The sequence below is a fragment of the Ascaphus truei genome, chromosome 4 (genome assembly GCF_040206685.1).
Source record: "Ascaphus truei isolate aAscTru1 chromosome 4, aAscTru1.hap1, whole genome shotgun sequence".
In the NCBI taxonomy this organism is placed as follows: Eukaryota; Metazoa; Chordata; class Amphibia; order Anura; family Ascaphidae; genus Ascaphus; species Ascaphus truei.
The window spans coordinates 45,874,788-45,896,500 of record NC_134486.1 but is presented as its reverse complement, the minus strand read 5'-3'; the positions used below and the strand labels follow the sequence as shown (position 1 = coordinate 45,896,500).

Genomic DNA, 21,713 nt, shown 5'->3' with positions numbered 1-21,713 from the left:
TTTGAGTCTCTGGTAGGTTGTTCCAGATGTGAGGTGCATGATGAGAGGAGGCGTGACGGGATTTTGTTGAACCATGAACAGTGTGTTGGAGTCAGATCTTAGGTGATAAAAGCTGTGAGGAGCTTGTTCAGATAGCCGGGTAGCTTACCCAGGAAGTATTTGAAGGCAAGACAGGAAAAATGTACTACGTGTCTGGACTCAAGTGATAACCAATCTAGTTCTTGGAGCATTTCACAGTGATGTATGTTGTAGTTGCATTGTACAGTAGGACAAAGCAGCATATTGAATTGTAGAGGGTGTTTCATTTGCTAAGGTGCGTTTGGGGTGCTGTACCATATACTATGTTCCCATAGTCTATAAAAGGCATTAGCATCTGCTGTGTGATGTGCTTTCTGACCAGCTGGCTTAGGAAGGATTTGTTCCTATAAAGTACACCTACTTTGGCATGTTTTAGATCTCAGAGAATCAATATAAAACCCAAAGGTTAAATGGAAATCAAACCATATGCCCAGATATTTAAAACTAGTGACAGGGGCTAGAGTGTTGTTAAGAGTTGGTTCTGGTCTGTAGCTCTGTCATTGATCTTTTGAAATGTAGTACCAAATATCATAGTTGCAGTTTTGTCAGTGTTTAAAAATAATTTGTTTTGGGAAATCTAGTTTGTCTTAAACTCAGATTGAAGGTCAGAGTCTAGGGCTGTGTGTATATAAGATTGTCTCATCTGCATATATGTGCAATGAAGCAGCCTTACAAGCTGTAGATAGATCATTAATGAAGACTGAAATGGTAGGGGCCCCAGAACAGAGCCTTGCGGGACTCCACCAATGACATCCATGGGTCTGGAGTTAGATCCCAATGTGTCACTCTCAGGCTCTAACCGAGGAATACTGCACCAGTAAGTTGTCCCAGTTCCATTCCACACTGGATCTCATTGCAAACTTTTAAGAGGGTAGCATGGAGTGTTTTGGGCAAAAGCCAGAATGGAGTTGATTTAGGAAATTTGTGTTGGTATAGTAATTGCTTAATTGGGAGTGGACTAATTTTTCCATGACTTTGGATGGTATTGTGAGAAGAGATTGGTCTATAGTTAGAGAGTTTTGTCCCCACTTTTGAAGATTGGGACAACTCTGGCAGTTTTCCAGGTCTTTGGGATATAGCCAGTAGACAAAATGGGAGTTGGTTAGTGACAAGCAGTATGGCAATGGCTGAGGCTCTGAATCGTATGAACTTTGAAGTAGGTCAGATCCACATTAGCCGTTACGTTTTAATGTGAGAAGCGCCCGTTCAATCTCCTTTACTGATCCTGGGACAAATTGAAAAGTGTAAGCACTGTTGGAAGGGGGTGGGGCTATAGGGGATTCTTCCCTGGTTGAGCTTGAATGTGTTTGCAATGTAAGTGAGATTAATCATATCCTTTTTGATATTAGATGGCTGTTGATGACCTTCCAGAAGTGTCCTGTATTTTGATGAAGATTGTCAGAGTAATATTGGGCTTGGGTTGGTCCGGTTTGCCTTGTGTAGATCTTATGCAGGCATTTGTAGTTAATGTCCTTGGTAACAACAGTCACTGCAGCTTTTCCACAAGGCATTACCAACACGGTAAAGCACAATAAGGTTGGTTTAACCCACACAATACATGCCCCCATTCTATTATTCTGTGTTGTTGGGCATCAGTATCACAGTTTTATGTTTCTAAATGTTCTAATGAATAGAACTTCAGGGCTTGATTTTCCTCACGTAGTATACGAGTGTACGGCCACTGAAAATGGCAGGTAGGATATCAGAGTATTAGATTTTGTTGGGGTAAGAAGATAGACTCCAATCTAGCAAGAAATGGTTACCAGATTTTAGGTTGGTTCATGTGGTATGGGACATTAGTTAAATTTAGAGACTTCAGTTGTGTCTGGATTGAGTTGTTTTAAGGATCAAGTCAATTGCAGATGAAATCCCCAAGAACAGCTCACTCTTCACATTCAGAGAGGAAATTGTGCCAAAAAAGTGAGTGATATCAGTCAGGGATTGTACTGCCAGCAATAACAATGGGCTTTGAGAAGGGGAGGCAAATTCTACTAACTAGGCTTTCAAACAAGATGGGGCAGGGCCAAGGGAGGAGACACTTTAGCAGCATAGAGTAAGGATTCGTCTGTATAAAATAACACCCCGTCTCTCTTTGACCTATCTTTCCTAGAAATGGAGTATCACCCCTGCTTGGAGATACAGCAAGGGTTTTAGGCGTTAGCCATGTTTTAGTGCAAATAATGACTTTAGGCATATACAAAGAGGCACCATGCACTTACTTCATCCAGTTTGGACAGCACACTTCCGATATTTTTGTAATTTGAGAGGGGCAGTATCAGTGGTATAGGACAGAACCATGGGAAGACCAAAAAAAAAACACACATGCACGTAAAGAAATTACATTTGACAGATGAAAATACAAAATATTTCCTTATTTGGTGTATATGTTAATCTATTTGTAGGTATAGAAGTGAATGGACCCCTCTCCTAAATTGATATTTGTGCCTCACAAACTTGCAGCTCAATGAGCAGCCCCTGAATATGTATTTACGCACTGCCAGAATTCCTTTAATACTTTTCAGCAGACTAAAGTAAGAGTTCAGATGAAATTAAAATGTACAGATCTTTCAAAACCTCAGGTTTCTTGAAGTGTATTTTGAGGCAAAGTGTGATATGTATTCTTTTATATGGTATACATAATCTAAATGGTGTTTTGCAAGAGGTGCGTGTGTATAAGCAACAATCATTGTTCCATTTTCATGCCAATTCAATCCTCAGACACTTAAAATTACACTAGAGGCATTAGTCAATATACGGTGAACCCACTTCCCCATACCAGAGAAAAGATCAACTGCATGCAAAAGGAATGGGACTGAAGTGCTCCAGCATATGGCCAGACGCATTAGGGTCTTAAAAAAAAAAAGTCCATAGGCAGACTGATAACATACAACAGCCAAGATGTTGGTGCCCCAGTGGAGGACCGGATAAAGGGAAAGTTAGCCAAGTGCCCGCCTTGTCCCTCCAATTCAGGCATCGTTTACAGTTGTTAAACACACAGGTACCCAGTTAGCTCATCTTTTGCAGTTGTGCAGAGAGCAAGCATGGCGGTGAAGATCCGGGGGAGAAAAAAAAATTTAAAAAAAAAATTTTTTAAAAAAGGGACCCATCACATTGGGGCACTGAGAGTGCAGACAAATATTCAATAGTTTAGGAAGTTCTTGCTGGTAAGTGATGCAGTAAACCAGTGTTACTTTAATAGGAGGGAAAAAAAAAAAAAACCCCACTCCACAAAAACCGCACACAACCAACACTTTGTGATTCATCACCAAGCCCTGGCAAAACCACAACATGGAAACAAACCAATTAGAGCAAATAAACAACTTTACGGTTAGCTCCAAAAGAATGACTAGTACTAATGTTTTAGACAAAATGCAAGATTGCCTGTGTGTCATCCAAAAGAAACCAGGTTGTTTATTGTTGAGGACTTACAAAAGCCAGCTTACAGAACTTTACTTGGTGCAATGTTATGAAATGGAAAACAGTCAATTTGATTTCTTTTTAAAATTGTACCGATAACACTTATGAAAACTTCAATGGGGTAGTAGTGGCGAGAAGGGGGAGGGATCCTGTACCCGCTATGTACTTTAAACATTCATACAAGCAGTAAAGCAGAGTAGATGGTTTCCAGATGTCCTCAACGCATTGCACTGGAGTGTGGTACAGGCCCCTCTGGTCAGCAGGGTATTCATGGTTTCTTATGTTAATCGTAGGAGCTATTTCACGTTTAAAAATAAACAAAATCACATTCACATCTTACACACTGCTATCCGACGAAATCATAGTAGTGAAGATATTACAAGTGCTATTTGACACGCTGCAATGATTTGTCAGATACTAGTTTGCAAATGGAGGTAGTTTGTAAAATTGACAAACATGACAGCTCTTGGGTACACATAATTTAATCCAATTAAACAAAGACAACTAGAAAGTGCATATTGATGAGAAACCTCAAGTTTTAGTACAACTTAATATAAAAGAAAAAATAAAAATAAATCAGTGCTCTTGCAGGATGTTAAGGCAAAGCGTCTTCCCAACATTGAGTTTCTGGAATTCTTTTTTAAAAAATTTAAAAAAAAAGTTTGTGTAATTTCAAATCTTAGCTTGTGCTGATTTTGGCACATTGTTAGATTTTCACAAAGTTAGAATAAAACAGGCACGTATCCCTAGGAATGCTCTAATACTGTAATGCAGTAGATGGCATATAGCTCTATTACATGTGAACATTACCTTTAGCATTCTGTAACAGCTTAGGTACATAAGGCTAAGGCCCCGCTCCCTCCGTCAGCGCTCCCGCGCTGCAGACAGGCGGGGCGCCGACATACACAGACCGCGATATGCGGTCTGTAGGGAGCGGGAGGGGGGGCGTGGCTTGAGCGGAGGGACCCGCTACTCTTCCTTCTCCTCCCCCGAAGCCTCTCCTCCTCCCGAAGCCTCCCCTCCCCATTGTCTCACAGCCACACCACGTGACGCGTCGACGCTAGGGAATACAATTCTCTTGTATCCCGTAGCGGCTGACGCGTCACAGCCTGTAGCGAGCTGTGCAGCCAGGGGGGGGGGGCCCGGGACCAGCTCGGTGGGGATTCCCCTGCTGGTAGGGAACGCCCGACCCGCCGCCCGTGCCGCCGAGCGCAGCGGGTCCCAGCCCTAACCCAGAAACTCACAAGATCCTATGTTACCAGATATGCATCTGATGTTGTATATATGTATTTTGGGATATACATTTGCTCTACTTTGTTAAAGTTTCACAAACACAAGCGGCTACACAGAGGGGAGCTTTCCGATCCTCACATGCAAGGAGACAATATACAAAGACGTCTTTTCAGGCTAAACAACTTAAAATGGTACTAATTTCAGGAAGCCATCCATGTCTCGGCAAGTCCATGCAATGTCATACAAGGACTGTGGCTATACCAAAAAAAAAAAAAAAAAGTGTAATAGTCCAACTTTAAGCGAGATTCGGCAAAATCAAATATTGGGCATCACACCTACAAATCTTTCGTTAATTACCATTCAAGTCAATGGCGGTTCATGTAAAATCATGTTGCAAATAATGTATTGGAGCTTAGTGAATCCTAGCCTTAGATGGTACTATATTAAAGTTTGCCGTGCTAAGCAGCTTGTGGCAACAAAGATGCTTAAAATAGCGTGTTTTGAACAAGGACTTTGAACTGAACCTTTAAGTAACCCAAGTCTACCATTGCAGCACTAATACAACACAGTATAAAAACATTACTTAGATGCACACAGTGAACCAGCTGTTTAAGACCTTCACAACATCCCATAGCCTCAGATAACATTACTTTAACAAAAAACAAATACTGTACTTAGGAAACAGAAGAAAGTGCAAGTGGTGAGTAAGTGGATAGCCTAGGAACAATTGGTGCATATATAAAAATAAATCAGGAAATCCTAATTAGTTGCCCTTGTTTAATTTTCACATTTTATTATTAACAATAATAAAAAAGTGTATATGCTAGTCAGGCGTATAGATTGTAGTTGTATCCCCCTCTTGTCCAAAGTCAAATTATGTTATCAGAAAATGTTAGTTGACTCACATTTAGGGCTGGCATAGAATGGAACAGTTTTATCAAGTTAGATGTATTTTCAGGCAATTCAATTTTTGTTTTACATGCAGCGCTCCCCTTAAGTGCAGGACAACTGGCTACCTAAAGGTCAACAACCCTAAACCATAAAGAAATGGCCGTGCTAATTCCACCTCCAATCAATTGGCTCTTGTTCACAGTAGAATTGTTTTTCTATTAAAATAGAGGCCAGAGACACTTGACTTGCAAGGCTCCAGTCAATCAATACACCTAAACCACACATGCGCTTCCAACACATGGTTGTATTAAATACATGATGGATTACTACAGAACTGAACCAAATTGATACTCCGCATAACTGGCAACAACCTTTTAATTCCTTTGCTTCATCACAACGTCTTGCCACCCAAAAAAAAAAAAAAAAAAAAAACAGACGCGATCTAAAAGTTTGAAGATTTCCAGTAAACTAGTACTAGTCAAAAAAATGTTCTCCACATATAATTGGTCCTGAAAAATGTGTTGCCTTCAAAAACATGGTCAAGGGCAGTAGCAGCTACATTACGAGAACTGTTCAATTGCAGCCTCAGCAAAATTGTTTTTGGAAGAAAAACTCTGCATATGATTGCCGCTATTGTAATTACGTAAACGTCGTCTATATAGATAAATTCTCTATGCAAAGTACAGCCAAACAGGCAAGATAACATTCCCCACATCACTCATAGAACAGTATGTAAACTCAGGAATGCTTCCGAACTATACTTTTTACCAATGTACCAAAACAGTTTTGATTCAAGCTGAAGCCAAGCAGTAGGCCATCAGCCAACTACAAGTTTATGTTCAAGTAGCTTACAAAATAGTGTATCTAAAATATTGAAAAAAGCCACCTGTTAAATTGACTTCCATTTTTTTTTATAAAAGTATTGGATGACTGTACACTAAATTTTATTACTTACATTCAGTAAATCAAATCTTAACTTGCTTTGGTGTACATAACATGAATGATCCCCCAAACCCACATTTGTGTACATTTGAAATTTGGTCTTAAAAAGGGCGCTGCAATTGCATGAAAGTTAACACCGTTTAATGGCTTACTGTACACTGGATTTTCAAAAAGACTCAAGTACTACATGGTACTCTTTTCTGATGTGCAAATCTCCGAAATCCTAGAACTAAAAAAAAGTGCTATTAAATTAACAGGCAAATTTTGCATACAAATCGGTGCACTTGTTTAATATCTCTGCTGACAGTGGCCCAAAATACTTTTCAGCGATCAAAGTGCACATTATGGTGATCGAGAACTAAAAAATTTAGAATGTATTCTTCTGTGGGGGGAAGGAAATTGTGTTGCTTTGTCTTAGACAAATCAGGGAAGCCATACGTACACAGATGTGGTCCATGCACACATGCACTTTGGACTTGTGTAGTGGTATTCACGAGTGAAGCTTTAAGACTTCACAATTGTTAATAAAGTCCTTTCTTAGTCAATGCGTGCTACCATCTCCCGAGTCTAAGGGGGTTATTTGGGAAGTTAAACAAAGCTTCTCTTACACACAACTCATGGATGATTACATTTCGTAGTGTGTCACTTCAGTCACCAGATATGTTTGATATGTCCCATGCTCCAGAAGTATTGTAATTTGGGAGGGAAAAAAAAAAAAAAAAAAAGTTTATGGGACCAAAATTATAGGTTAACATTCTAACTAAATACCCATTTAAGAAAACTATTGAATATATATTGACACATTTAGTGCTGGATGTACTGTACCAGCAGAGTATCCTGGGCGAAACTAATGAAAAAAATATATAAATTAAAGTGTAACATGGTCATACTATTGAAGTGGATCTCCACATAATCAAATACAATGCAATAATTTTAGTTATGACAACCAGAATCTTCAATATAGCATCCCAAAACACTTTTTAAAAAAACATGTTTTAACAATATTGCTAAACAGCAACTTTGTCAAATAAGCTACTAGGAAAATCTTTCCCTTGGTTTCTTCCCCAGAAGTAGCCTTGCTGTGGAAAGTATTTTTTTGTATATGCAAGGATTGATCAAACAGTTGAGTCCAGTTCTATACTCAGCTCATTATTTGGATTTGCAAAAGAACTAGTTCTTTGAGTTATATGCTCAGGAGACTCACTAATCATTCCTAAAACGGGAAGAGGTGAAGCTCCCGTACCACTGGTCTTCTTTCCTGACGCACTCTTATCAGAGCTCCCACAACATTGCTTTGGTGCACACTGAGTTCTGCAGGACAGCTCACACAGTGAGATTCTCGATCCAGATTCTACATTGGAAAATTCAGGCTGAATGGTGGTAGCATGGATCCCGGCATCATGAAAGAAGTCTTTGATGCGCTTCGCCACATCCATGTAAGCAGCAGGATCTTGGCATTTTATATGTGCAGTGGCAATGATGCGGCTTTCAGCTAGCTGCCAAACATGCAGCTCATGAACGGCTTCTACACCTTCTACTCTTCGTAGATTCTCTTTCAAGGAAGTAATATCAATTTGGTTAGGGACAGTTTGCAAAAGAATGAGAGCAGACTCTTTCAGAAGTGGGTAGGTTGTGTACAGAAGTACACAAACCATTATTACACACAGAGCAGGATCTAGATACAGTACCCAACAAGGTCCAGCAACATCGATATCTATTTGCTCAGACTTGTTGCCCAGCAAACTTGAGAGAGTATAGTTTACTTCTTTGTGATCTGAGCAGTGGCTGTGAACGCAAGGATTGATGCAGTTCCCATTTGCTGGGCAAGGATTAAAAACAAAGTAAAAAATCAAAGCATTTACGACCACAATGACAGATCCCAAGGCATCACCAAGGACATGCAAAAATACCCCCCGCATGTTGAGTTCAGAGCCATCTTCATGGATTTCTGCAGAGATATTCTCAACAACTTTGCCATTGAATCGATGATCTATGTTCTCTGCCATGGAATCCCCTAAGGGAGAAAAAAAAAAAAAAAAAAAAAAAGTTAATCATAATAAAAAAAACCATCAAGGAAAATGATCTCTGCTCAATACAACATATACCTCTTAATTGTGCAAAGGGGAAAATATAGCATACAAAAGCAGCCAAAAAAAAAGAGGTCATTATACACTCAAAAATCATGATTCAGTTTAGCAGTGTTAACACTTCACTTATTACTAAAATAGTTAATTGCTTTCAATCTATGAAAAGACTCCATAAGTGTTACCAACATAAGTAGAAGCAAAAATAATAACCTTTAAATAAAATGTCTGTAATTGCGTCTAGTCAAACATTGATACATGTTTCACACTAGCAGACCTTTATCACGGGTGGTGAAACACGATTATACAGCAATTAAAGATATGTTTCTTTTAAAGTTATTGCTTGTTCCACTCATGGTAGTAGTGTCTAACCTACTTTGTCAAAGCTCTGCTAGGGCGAAACGCGTCGTTTTTAAAAGTTCTAACTTTTCAGCCACATTTACCATATTAAACATGCCACTGTCCGAAGTTCACTTTGTAACTAGGAGGATCTGCTTGTCTAATGCTAGAGCAAAGCCTGCAATCATTAAATCTTATCAGTTCTCTATAGCATAATACAGTAAGTCATTAACTCTTGTATTACTTTAGTTTATGTATTTTGACAAAGAAAAATAAAATTTATGTACGTCACCATTCCTCAATGCTTCTGCCGACCATCACCATTTGAATACTACTTCATTTATATTACTATAGTAGCAAGTAATAAGATAATTAACCCTATAGCAGCATTAACATTTGTGTTGGATCCGATTTTGAATTTGTTGCACAGTACCACTTTAGTTTGTGCCTTTTTCATAAAAAGTAAAAATACTATAACTTTTCGGGAACATGGAAAGTACAGAGCTAGCCAGAGTTGTTGCACCTCCCTCTTTCTGCAAGTTGTGTATGTCCTGCAGCAACAACGCGCCAGCCAGTGCAAGAACATTGGCCATATCTGTATAACCAGCACAGATGATACATGGCCCCATGTTGTAATTATGATATTCAAACTGACAATATTTGCATTTTGCCTGCAACATGGAGTCTACATCTCGATTTAAAAATAAGTCATAATCATTTAAAAAGTTGAACCTTTTTGTACCAAAAATATCAATAATCCCAAGAAACTACAAGACTAATTAATTTTGGGCAGAAGAGCTCACACTTGCCAAATCTTGGCAGCATGTTAAAGAAAGAAAAAAAAGGTGAGTGTCAAACAATGACCGTGGGCTCATACTGCTGTAAGCAAATGGATTTGACAAAAGAAAAATATTCTGCTTTTAATTAATCTAAACCAAGCTTCAATGCATTTTGTTGCCTTCAGAAGATACACTAACATTCCTAAATGAAAATAAATGTCTAATGATGATGGGTTGGCAACTACTGAAGTACAGATCGGTTAACAGCTTTTAAAAAAAAAAAAAAAAAAAAAAGTCAGTCATTATCCACTTCCAAAACCCAAAGTAGAGGAGACTGTAGTAGTAAAATAAAAAGCACAGGAGCTTTGTTATTTCATCACAAGCATTAGATCATACGGGTAAGATAATACAACATTGAACCGTGTCTGTAAGGGAAAGAAACTTGTACCCTATAAAATCAGATACGATCTAAAATAAGAATAATAAAAATAAAAAAAAATAAAAAAATATTGTGAACTCCCACATACTTTTGAAGTATGAGAAGTTATCAGTCACCTTTGGTATCTCCCTGCATGCTTCTTGATACCTGGTCATGCTATACACATATGAAAAGCTATTTTATAGTAATTTCCAGGCATATCAACAATGTTTGGAAATTCAAAAATTGGATCCCGAAATCTGAGGAAAACCGCATCAAGAAATATGGGGCAGCACGTGAGAAGTTTTAGGCACTAGAGTGCTTGGGAAATAAAACGGGTAGGAGGCATGTATATAGTTAAAAAGAGCACTCCGGCCACTTGTTTCTATAGGTTTGAAGCAGAGTGTCTCCAGGAGTTGAACTGCATTGATTTCAGCTCCGGAGGCCCCCTGCTTTCCGAGATACTTGCCCCGGAACGGGGTGCTGGTCTGTGCAGTTTAAATTACATGTGACGTGGGCCAATAGTAAGCCAGAGATGACATCACTGCTTCCTATTGGCCCACAGGACATTTAAAGTCACCATTTCGATAACCCGATCTAAGGTTGCTACCGGCACCACCTTCCAAGGTTGCAGGAGGGGGGTCCACGGAGCAGAAATGAATGCGGTTCAACTCGAGACCCGACCCCCTGCTTCAAAACGTTAAAAAAAAAAAAAAAAAAAAAAAGGGGGGGGGGGGGGAAACTTAAGTTTTGTAAGTAATATAGGAGGCCGAGATACAATGGGAGAGAAGACTCCATAAAGATTAGACACACTGGCATTTGAACTGGGTTAAACTGCTAGTGATCTATTAATTCAGCCTAGACCTTCTACACTTAATTAACATATCCATATTCTGGGTGTGGACATGTCAAGTTTCACTGTTCAGGTCTCCCTTGCATGTCAGTTTATGATGAAGAACCCTTCTATTAAAACACCCAATGCAGAGGAGACAAGCGGTTTGTTAGACATTTCCACAAAATGTAAAAGGTAACACTGGATATTCTATAACTGGGGAAAAAAAAACACAAGTTGAGATTGGAGACATGCACCACCACAAGCATTGCCTTTAGACAGTGGCAATCAAAATAAAAATGTATTTACATTTGGAACGTAATCAGCAATTGAGTGATATTTAGTTTTTGCAACCATTACGTTAAATTATAGGCTAAAGCAGTAAAATTCAGGGCATTATTAAAACCCTGCTCTCTGATTGGTTAAAATTCCAGGCATTATCCATAGTAATGCCCTGAATTTCAGCAGCTTGCAAAATGCAGTTTTCAATCTGTTTATTTCCAGCCAATCAGCTTTCAGAACAGCTGAGACATGGCAGGGGATTGGTCAGCCACGGTTTGACTCCTCCCCCTCCCGAGCTGACAGATTTTCTGAGCAGATTCAGTTGAATTGGGGGGGGAGACTGCAAAGTAGTAAGTGTGTTGTGTATAGAGGTGCAGTGTTGTGTGTGGGGGGGGGGGGGGGGAGGAGAGGCTTTAGAGGTGCTGTGTTTTGTGTAGAGCTGGGGGGGACGGGGGGGGGGGGGGGGGGGGGAAAGGGCAAAGTTTAGCAAGTGGCAGCATTTTTTATTGTGGCTGCCGTGTGTGTGTTGTGCTGTTGTATGTGTAGCAGTTTGTGTGAGTGTAGAGCTGATGTGTGTGTGTGTGTGTGTGTATAGAGCTCCAGTGTGTGTTAGTAGCAGTGTTTATGGGTGTAGCATGTGTGTGTAGCAGCAGTGTTTGTGTGTGTAGAGCTGCTCCTGTGTGTGTAGAGGTGCTGTGTTGTGTGCCTAGAGCTCCAGTGTGTGTGTTTATAGAGGCAGTGTTGTGTGTGAGCTGCTGTGTGTGTGTGTGTACACAGAGGGGGCGGCATTGTGTGGATATAGATATCTTCAGTGTAAGCGTATATAGAGGTGGTTTCATGTATTTACCATTTTATTTGAATAACAAAATCTATTTAACTATACAAAAGTGTCTATTATTTATGAAATAAGCCTACATTTAGCCTATAATAGTAATAATCCCCTCAGAACAGGGCATTACTGGCCAATAATGCCCTGGCTGGGTAAAAGTCCCTCGGCTTCGCCTCGGGCCTTCAACTCTTCCAGTCAGGGCATTATTGGCCAGTAATGCCCTGTTCTTCAGGGATTATTACTTAATTATAGGCCAAATCTGTAATTTCAGGGCATTATTGAAATCCCTGCTCTCCGATTGAATAATGTCCGGAATTTTAACCATTCAGTAATGCCCGGAATTTTTGGCAGCTTGCAAAGTGTTTATTTCTAGCCAATCAGCCTTTCCTTTTTTCAGAACAGCCGAGACAGGGGATTGGTCAGGAAGCAGCAGCCAGGCAGTGACTCCTCGTTGCCCCCCACCCCCTCCCGTGAACAGCCATTGAGTTGAGGGAGAGTGTAGCTGCAAAGTGTCTGTCTGCAGTTTCTGTCTATCTAGTGTGTCTCTGCTGCAGAGTGTGTGTGTGTGTGTGTGTGTGTGCACTTTGTTTGGTGTTGTTATGTTGTACCAGCAGCACAGTTTGACTGTAGCTACAGAGTTGGTGTGTGTGGAGCGATGCGTGTAGAGCTGGTGTGGTGTGTGTGTTTATACAGAAGGGGCAGCAGTGTGTGGATATTGATAGCTGCAGCTAAGTGTATATAGGAGGTGCTTTAATGTATTTACCATTTTATTTAAAAAAAAAAAAATCTATATAACTATACAAAAATGTGTCTTATTTATGAAAAGCCTACATTTAGCCTATAATAGTAATAACCCCTTCAGAAAAGGGCATTATTGGCCAGTAATGCCCTTTTCTTCAGGATTACTTAATTGAAAAATTGCAAATTTCCATTAATTAGGGTAACTTCACATGTGTTATTTCCTAGTCTTTTATTACTGGAGAGTTTATGCGATATAGATATAGCTGTTGCTTAGAAGATACACCCTTTTCTCTGTCACTGTTAAAATTCCAACACATGCCCTCATTCTCTCCATTTTTGACTATTGTAACCTTCTACTATCCAGCTTGCCTCAAATAAAAGGCAATCCTAACCGCTGCTGCTATAATAAACTTTTGATGGCAAGTACTTGTTATACCTAGAGCATTTTATGTACATGTTCAACACTAGATAAATAAAAGCTGGAGGAACACGAGTTTGTGGTATATATTGCCACCAAAAAGGTGCCTGCAAGACATATTTCCCTTTATTATGTGATGGATCAGAAGCAATTATATTTAAAATCACTGGAAGTTCAGGCAGTTACATATCAGATGATGTTTAATACAGATCAATGTAAGGTTATGTATCCAGCAAGCAAAAATAAGCATGGTGCCTACACACATTACATAGAAAAATTAGGTAAATACTTGGAGAAAGATTTGAGTGCTCAATATCAGGCACTAGCTACAAAGGCTAGATAGATATTATAGGTATATAGATATATATATATTTTTTACATAGATGGAAGGGAAGACAGCATACTTTTGCCACGGTATAAATCCTTAAGACACTGTAAATATGGAGTAGTCAATTATGGAACTGGAAAGCGAGCGCAGGGAAGAGCCACCATGTTAAAAAAGGCCTGACTTGTAAAAAAAAAGACTATCCAAATTGGAAGCTTTTACAACATAAAAGACGCATCTAAGGCCGCGAAACATGAACTGTGCTGGAGGCGACGCGTCATGTGAGCGGTTTGTCTTCATTGACTGAACCGCTTGGGACGCGTCCGTCGCGCTGCGAGAACAATTCCAAATGTATTTTCAAATTCAGCACACTGTGTCCCTTCATTAATCTCCATTAGTTTGTCCCAGCATCGCACGCTGATACTATAAAAATCGCAGCTTAAGAGGCGATAGGATTACCATTTACAAATATATTCAAAAAGGTCAATACAAAGGAAACGTTTCACCCCAATCATGTATTTATAAACAGTGTAGAAGAAATTACATTGTTATCCCTTGAGATTACTGGTGACAATTTCTCTCCTCCAAAAGAAAATGGTTCCTCCCAGTATGGGCAGTTAAAATGTGGAATTTTGGAATGTACGACCCATTGAGCAACATCTTTATTGGAAAAAATAAAAAATAAAGGGAAGAGGATCCTTTCAGAAAGGAAAGTATTTGACGGCAATTACTGGAGTCGGAAAGAAATTTCTTTTTCTCTGTACAATACATAATGTTTCACTTGGTGTTTTGGTTTGCCTTCCTCTGGATATAACTATAGGAGGAGTATCTCTGCCAACTTGAGACATGTCTATTCCAACAACATCTATTCTATCTATATATAAAACTGAAAAATTGTTTGTCTGTGGGTTGTTGCTGATTGGTTGGCAGTGGCTCACGCTCTGATTGGCCTGCGGGGTGGGGTGACGTCACAAACAGGGCTACACACGCCCTCAGCCTCCTCACATCGCGCGCCCCTCTGACCGAGAGACACACACCGTGCAGCAAACTCCCTAAACCCACACATCAGTGCAAACCCACCCTAGCGGGACCGTCAGGTACCATCCACCCCACCCGCCGCTCCTCACCTCCACCCGCCCCCCCCCCGCCTCACCATGACACACAGCACCCGCCCGCAGCTCATCACCACAACGCCCCGCCGTCTCACAACCCGCCTGCCTCCTGACCTCAACGCCCCCTCGTCTTAACCGCCACTCGTCACCTCCACCCGCCTGACTTCAACCGCCGCTCCTCACCTCAACGCCCAGCCGCCTGACACACACCATCCGACCTCCGCTCCTCACCTCCACCCGCCTCACACCCTACACCCGGCCGCCGCTCCTCACCTCCACCCGCCCGACACCCCACCGCCGCCCAACCTGACACCCTACAACAGGGCGCCGCTCCTCACCTCCACCCGGCCCCCCACCTGACACAGCACAGGTCCACAGCTGATGTGGGGTGCAGGGGGGAGAAATGGAAGTGTGAGGGGAGGGAGAGAATCGTAAGTGTGAGGGGAGGGAGAGAATCGGAAGTGTGAGGGGAGCAATGGAGCTGTGAAGGGGGAGGGGAGCGGCAAAATGTAATCCCGGGCAACGCCGGGTATATCAGCTAGTCTACTATGTAATGCTGATTTGATGCTTCGCCAACAGTGGAAGTGTCCGTGTTAGGAAGTGAAACTTGAAAATTGAGTGAGGGAGAAGTACTTAAAATAGATTATTCTATTCTGCAGAGTCCCTAAATCTCACGAGTCAGGGATTTCCTTTTTCTTGTGAGATTTTATCTGGACATTGTTTTATACCCTGTATTCTGTTGTCTTGTTTGTAAAGCACTGTTGCTATTTATGGAGAGCTTTTAAAATGACATTTAAGATCATAATGAATGTGACCAGATGTCAGATGAGGACCCCCTGGAAGAAGGTGTTTGTACACCGAAACGTCAGATGGTTTGTGACTAATCAAGTCAATAAAATGAACTTTTTATAAAGGATTGCATTTCTTTTGGTGTGCTCAGCTACCCTTCTGTTCTATCAGGTGAGGATGACACACCACAGGCAAAGCAGAATAAATGAGTTCTTCAGTATTAGGTGATACCTTTTTTATTGGACTAACAATATGACATAAATTGTTAGTCCAATAAAAAAGGTATCACCTAATACTGAAGAACTCATTTATCACTCATTTAACACACACACACACACACACACACACACACACACGTTTTGTACTATGAGAAAATACTTGTAGCAATTTTTATTGTAAAATCTCTGAATGACATGTGTAAGGAATTATAATGTAACAAGCATTTGTTCCTATAGCAACCATTTACAAAGTCACATCTGCTCCTCTTCTGAAACAGGCTCTGTCTGGCACACCCCTTTCTGAGCGCTGCTCTCTAGCAGAGCTCCATTGTATCTAGTGACTGCCGGGTCACATGATCTTCCACACAGAACTTTGTCATATTAAAAAGCCAATGCTTCCACTCACTGCAGAAAACTCTCCTGTCGCCATTTAGTGAACCCCCAAGCCACAAATGGATCCATCGCAATTTAGTCTTTTACTTATTGTGTTGATTGTATTGATGAACATTAAAAAAGAGGGGGGAAAAAAAAAAAATTAAGCAGCACTACTTTAAGACCATATCTGCCATTTTGGCCACACAACCCATCCCTTACACTGGGCCGGGTCTTTAGACAGGACACATCCGACAGCTACTTTATCCATCCCCTGTATGGAGAGGAAGATGCCAGCATGGAGGAATAGCAATGATAAATGTTGTCTATGTTTTTTAGAGTTTGGGGGCTGCAAATGGTGTTACATCAAATCTTCTTCATTCAAACACCCGAGTCGTGAAAAGAAACGGCAAGGTGTCGTCACAAAAATAAAAGCATAAAAGTGGTCACCGGAAACCCGGAGCAGCGCATCAGGGATGAATAGAAACTTTTTGGGACAAGGCATGCAAATGAGCAGCACAGTCACGTAACGCACAAAGGAAACACCAGCAGCCGGAGGGGTGACCCTAAAAACCGCAATGAACTCTTAATTCAATTCCAAGACACCCCCCTCCCCCCACAGAACTCCTGTAACACCCATACTAAATTAATACCACATTTATGGAGAGCACTCTAGTTTCTGAGTTACACATACATGCATATTAGATTGTAAGCTCCTCGGAGCAGGGACTCTTCTCCCTACATGTTACTTTTATGTCTGAAGCGCTTATTCCCATGACATGTTATTTGTATTATTTTTTATTTATACGATTGTCGCCTATTACTGCTGTGAAGCGCCATGTACACTAATCGCGCAATATAAATAAAGACATACAATATATTTATTATCCCTTGACCGTGTCCCCCTCCTCACCGTGTTTCCCTGGTGCCCCCGCCGCCATCCGCCCGTGCGAGTTCCCGCAGTTCTCTACCAAGATGTTGGTCTCTTCCCGGTTAATAGCCACCCCGTCTCCGGCTGACCGATCTCGGTTCCGGTGGCTCTTCTTGGGTCCGTGCGAGTGGCCGTGCCCGGCTCCCGTGCTCCCTCCGCCGCCTCCCCCACCGTGGGAGTGACCGTGCAAGGCCCCCGCGCTGTCCCGGAACATACACAGCCCGATCAGGTTGATGAACAACCCGCCCGCCCCTACCCCGACCACCACCAGCGGCTGCTCGATGGCTTGCGGCTCGGTGAAGCGCTCGATGGCCTCCAACACGATGGTGAAGCACAGGGCGGTGAGGAAGATGGCGTTCACCAAGGCCCCCATCACCCCGGCCCGGATCCAGCCGAAGGTATTCTTGTCGGTGGAGCGGGTTTTCTGGGCGAACCGCACGGCGATCAGACCCACCACCAGCGCGATGACATCCGACAGCATGTGGAAGGAGTCGGACAGCATGGCCAGGGAAGCCGTAATCCGGCTCACCACCACCTCAACCACGAAGAAGACGAAGGTCAGGGACAACATGCACAACAGGCGCACCCGTTTCGATCCGCACACCATGGCTGCGGGCCGGGATGTGTCCTCCCCCTCTCACGCGCGATGGCTCAGAACCCCCCCCTGGGTTGGTTTGAAAAGAAAAAACCGTTGAACGGCTCCGATTCGAATTCCAACTAACAAAACGCTCGCGCACAGGCGCGTGTCAGAGAGTCCAACGGTCGCCTCGGCACGAGGAACCCGAGAGGAAGTGGCCGCTCCGGACCGGCGGCTGGAAACCGCGGTTACAACCCGTCAAAGGGACGGCGAGGTAAGCACAGGACCGGAGACCGGCGGCGACATCGGGGGCTTCTCTCTCACTGGGCATGTCTGACGTCCGGAGGAGGAAATAACACACAACTTTTGCACCCGAAACCGTCTTTTTCACACGGGCCGAACTCGAGCGGTGCGGTCCCCGCCTCCCAGCCGCCACGCTATTGGCTGGGCAGGGAGTAGTGACGTGATTGGCTAAGGGGGGGAAGGCGTCCCGAGAGACGGCAGGGGGAGCATCTACCCGCAGCCTAGCGACAGCCGCGTTCGCCCCGCCCCTTGCCCACGCTCGTGAATTGGCTGAGATGGAGCGTCCCTGCCCCCCACTTCGCTGCCATAGATTCGGGCTCCACTGAAAGCCATGAAGCCAAACATGGGGGGAGGGGGAGGCAGAGATGCCAACCTCCTTCTCAGGATCAAGAGGCAGCAAAAGCGCTTGTAACAGGTTTTCCCCCACCCTCTGGGAGATCTCTCTATTACAGGGTGTTTTGTGCTGGTTACGTGCTGGCTCACAGAAGTGCTGAGTCCCCGCCGGTGTCAGTGGGGAAGACAGGACAGGCTTTTGGGGTGATGGTTAATAATAATGGTTGGTTCTTTCTCGCTGGTGCGGTGCCTCCATCTTGCAGGCTCCAGGCAATTACCGCAGGAGAACTCTCTTCTGCAACCCAGATTAATTGCAGTCTCAGGCAGGCTTTATAAAATAACTGGAACACTTTATTCTTCAAACACAAAGAATACAGCCTTTAACTGATTCAATTCTATTCCTCCGGATGGTCCCTGGAATCAACCCAGGAAGCCTAAGGCCGAGTCCATAGAAGGACGGGCCGTGCTGAGGCGTGCGGACGCTCAGCTCTGAGCCCCTGCATCCTCAATGAGGATGCCTTGAGAGGGGGCTCACGCGAGCGTCCGCAGGCGTGCTGACGAGTTGGAGTTTTCAGCCGAGCGCCAAGCTGTTTTTCAGCGCGCTGTCGGCTGAAAACCTCCAATCACAGCAGTCTCAACGTCACGGCGCCGTGACGTCGACGTCAGTGCGTCGCGGGCGATTGGCCCAGCGACGTCACTGCCCCGCCTCCAACCACCTCCCTCCGGCTCCGATCGCGTCCGCTGGCTCGCCTGTATGGGCATGAAATCGCGGAGATTTCAGCAGGCGAGCCTCAGCGTCAGCGCGGCTCGGATCTCCTCACCCCTCTATGGCCCGGGCCTAAGGCTGCGTCCATAGGAATGCAGCCGTGCGGAGGCGCGCGGAGGCTGAGGGAAAGCGGGTGCTTTCCCTGGCCTTGGTCCGCGCGCCGTCGGGGGGTGGGGTGAGGTGGGGGGCTGTGACGTCACGGAGCTGGTTCGCCCTCATCTATCTTTTGAATAAGATCTACGCTTCCTCACGCTTGTGGAAGCGTGCGCGAGCCCCTGCTAAAGCCGCTCTCATTGCGGCTGCAGGGGCTCACTGAGAAGCGTCAGCGCGCCTCAGCACGGGTCAGCGCTTAAGCGCTGACCCTGAGCGCAGCCTAAGGCCTCCAGAGTCTATCCTCTGCTCTTCCCTCACCCCATGGTGGGATGAGGGGTAGCTGTCCCACTCCCCTAAGCTGGCACTGAGCGTGCTCATGCTTGGAGAGCGCTCCAAGCATGAGCGCCGGGTGTCCTGTCATTTACGCGTGTGCGTGGGAGGGGGGGGGGGGGGCATTGAGCGCGCTGGAAAGCTAGATTTTTTTTGTTTACATAAGCGCTGAGCGCCGGTGAGCGTGTGTGCCCGCGCACGAGCACCGCGTGAGCGGGGACTTGCATATATAAGTAACCACGGCAAGCGCCGCCCGCTCAGCGCTAGCGGGGACGCAGCCTAAGGGCTTGTCCAGGGTGGCGCTGGGCGGGCGCGCACGCTCACGGTAGACATTTTGCGACAATGCATGTGTCCTGTGTGAGCGGGTGGGCGTGCCTGCTCGGCGCTCAGCCGCTTGCCGAGCGAGCAAATTTGAATTTGCCGCTCGCAAGCGCGTCACCAGACGCGCGCACCTAGCCAGCCAGGAAAAGCACAGCCGAGCATGGCGCAGCGCTGGAGCGCCACCGCACCTCTACCTCATCAGCCTGGATGAGGCCTAACGCTGAGCTCAGACAGGCTACTTCACGTTCGCACGACGCGCCTCTGCCTGCTGGGCGATGTGTGATCATGCCCAGCAGGCAGAATGAACCGACTTGGAGGCGGGACTACTCAGCCATTTAATAAAAAAGAAAAGAAAACAATGTGTTTGTGATTGGCTGGCGAAGTACACGTGACGCGGCTGCCGCTTGAAATCACAACTTCAGTTGTCTCCTTCAAGTGCAGCGGCGTCAACGCTGTACTTCGCAGCCGGGTGTCATTTTCTGTTTGAAAACACACACACCAAAGCGCAAGAGTGGCGAACATGCGCGCACATCGCATTCTGTTTGAACGCAGCCTAAGGGAGGGGATGGAATGTGGTCAGAGCCCCGACTCCACACTCCCTGGAATTCTCTCTCATGGGACCTATGGGAGGGTCCCAGGTCTGAGCCCCTGATTGGGCAGTACACAGGCCTTAGCCTGCCACCGCCCTTGTCACTCAAGAGAGCTGCTTACTGCAGTGGGAAACCCGGATTGATCCTAACACTGTCTGCGCTTGTACCCGGGTTTACGTGTTAGGCAGGGCAGATTAGTAGCCAAAAAGAATACATGGCTACACGTTAATGCGCAAAAATAAAGCATTACGGCTTCTTGATATGTGATAAAGAAATGTAATTTTTCATATCTCTTCCTTACAAAAAGGTTCCTTAAGTGAAAGAGTATTAAAAAAATAGATCCCCCACTTCCTTCCCTGACAGAGGCCTACATGTTGGCCAGTTTAAGCTAATAAAATATGTCCCTGTTCCTGTTCTACCAGTTGCTGTTTTTTTATTTATTTTTTTGCTTATGGTACCTTTAATAGTGTCAGTTTACAGAACTAATAATAAATATATGGTAATTTGCTTCAGTATTAATATTCACATTCAGGTTGATTTACACAATTGTAGCTGACGTAACACCTGATACGTGGTATAACTACGTCTTTTTTTGCAGCGTTAAGATGGGTCACGTCCTTCACAGCAATTTCTCTGTCCCAGACCAACGCGCTTCATGAACGCGCAAAAAGATCGCGGTTTTTTTTACTCACCGCTTTTATTTAAATTGTTTATTCTTTTAATTTTGTTTTTTTCCTTTCATTTTTTCGTTCATTTTTTCAGGTTCATTATCAGAATTGGTGAAATTAACCTATTCAGTCGCAGAAGGAGTTAACCCTTTCACTACTATCCTGTGCCTTGCAGGGCCTCAACCCAGGTCACAAAGGGGCTGATAACGAGATTGTGGCGAGACCTTGTTGGAACAGGATGAGATGTAGAGATTCGAGGCTGGCAAAAAAAAACGTTGGGGCAATATAAAACCACACCAGAAAGTGCCATCTTTAAACATGTACTTAGGCTGCGTCCATAGAGGGGGGAGCAGTGCTGAACAGCGCTGACGCTGAGGCTCGCCTGCTGAAGCTGTGCGATTTCATGCACATGCAGGCGAGCCAGCGGGCGCGATCGGGAGGCGGGGCAGTGACGTCGCTGGGCCAATCGCTCGCGACGCACTGATGTCAACGTCACGGCGCCGACGTCACGGCGTCGTGACATTGACACTGCTTCGCGCTGATTGGATGTTTTCAGCCGACAGCGCGCTGAAAAACAGCTTTGCTGTCGGCTGAAAAATTCAACTCAGCACGCCTGCGGACGCTCGCGTGAGCCCCCTCTAAAGACATCCTCATTGACGATGCAGGGGCTCAGCGCGGAGCGTTCGCACGGCTCAGCGCTGC

At 44.1% G+C, this 21,713-nt stretch overlaps 1 protein-coding gene across 1 annotated transcript; it reads right to left on the bottom strand.

Annotated features, from left to right (window-relative positions):
• Nucleotides 1–3,464: 3,464 nt before the first annotated feature.
• SLC30A1 (solute carrier family 30 member 1) lies at nucleotides 3,465–18,039 on the bottom strand. Its single transcript, XM_075595694.1, has 2 exons — nucleotides 17,013–18,039; nucleotides 3,465–8,575 (listed from the first exon to the last, which is right to left on the bottom strand). Exons 1-2 carry the CDS (start codon nucleotides 17,635–17,637, stop codon nucleotides 7,677–7,679), a joined length of 1,524 nt encoding a protein of 507 aa, XP_075451809.1. The 5' UTR covers nucleotides 17,638–18,039; the 3' UTR covers nucleotides 3,465–7,676.
• Nucleotides 18,040–21,713: the final 3,674 nt, after the last annotated feature.

Bases quoted from the DNA above. Each gene is read 5' to 3' on its own strand.
- SLC30A1 (XM_075595694.1), bottom strand. From the start codon at position 17,637: ATGGTGTGCGGATCGAAACGGGTGCGCCTGTTGTGCATGTTGTCCCTG. The intron at 8,576-17,012 runs GTGAGGAGGGGG...TTTCTCCCTTAG, and splicing joins GGGGGCACCAGGGAAACACG to GGGATTCCATGGCAGAGAAC.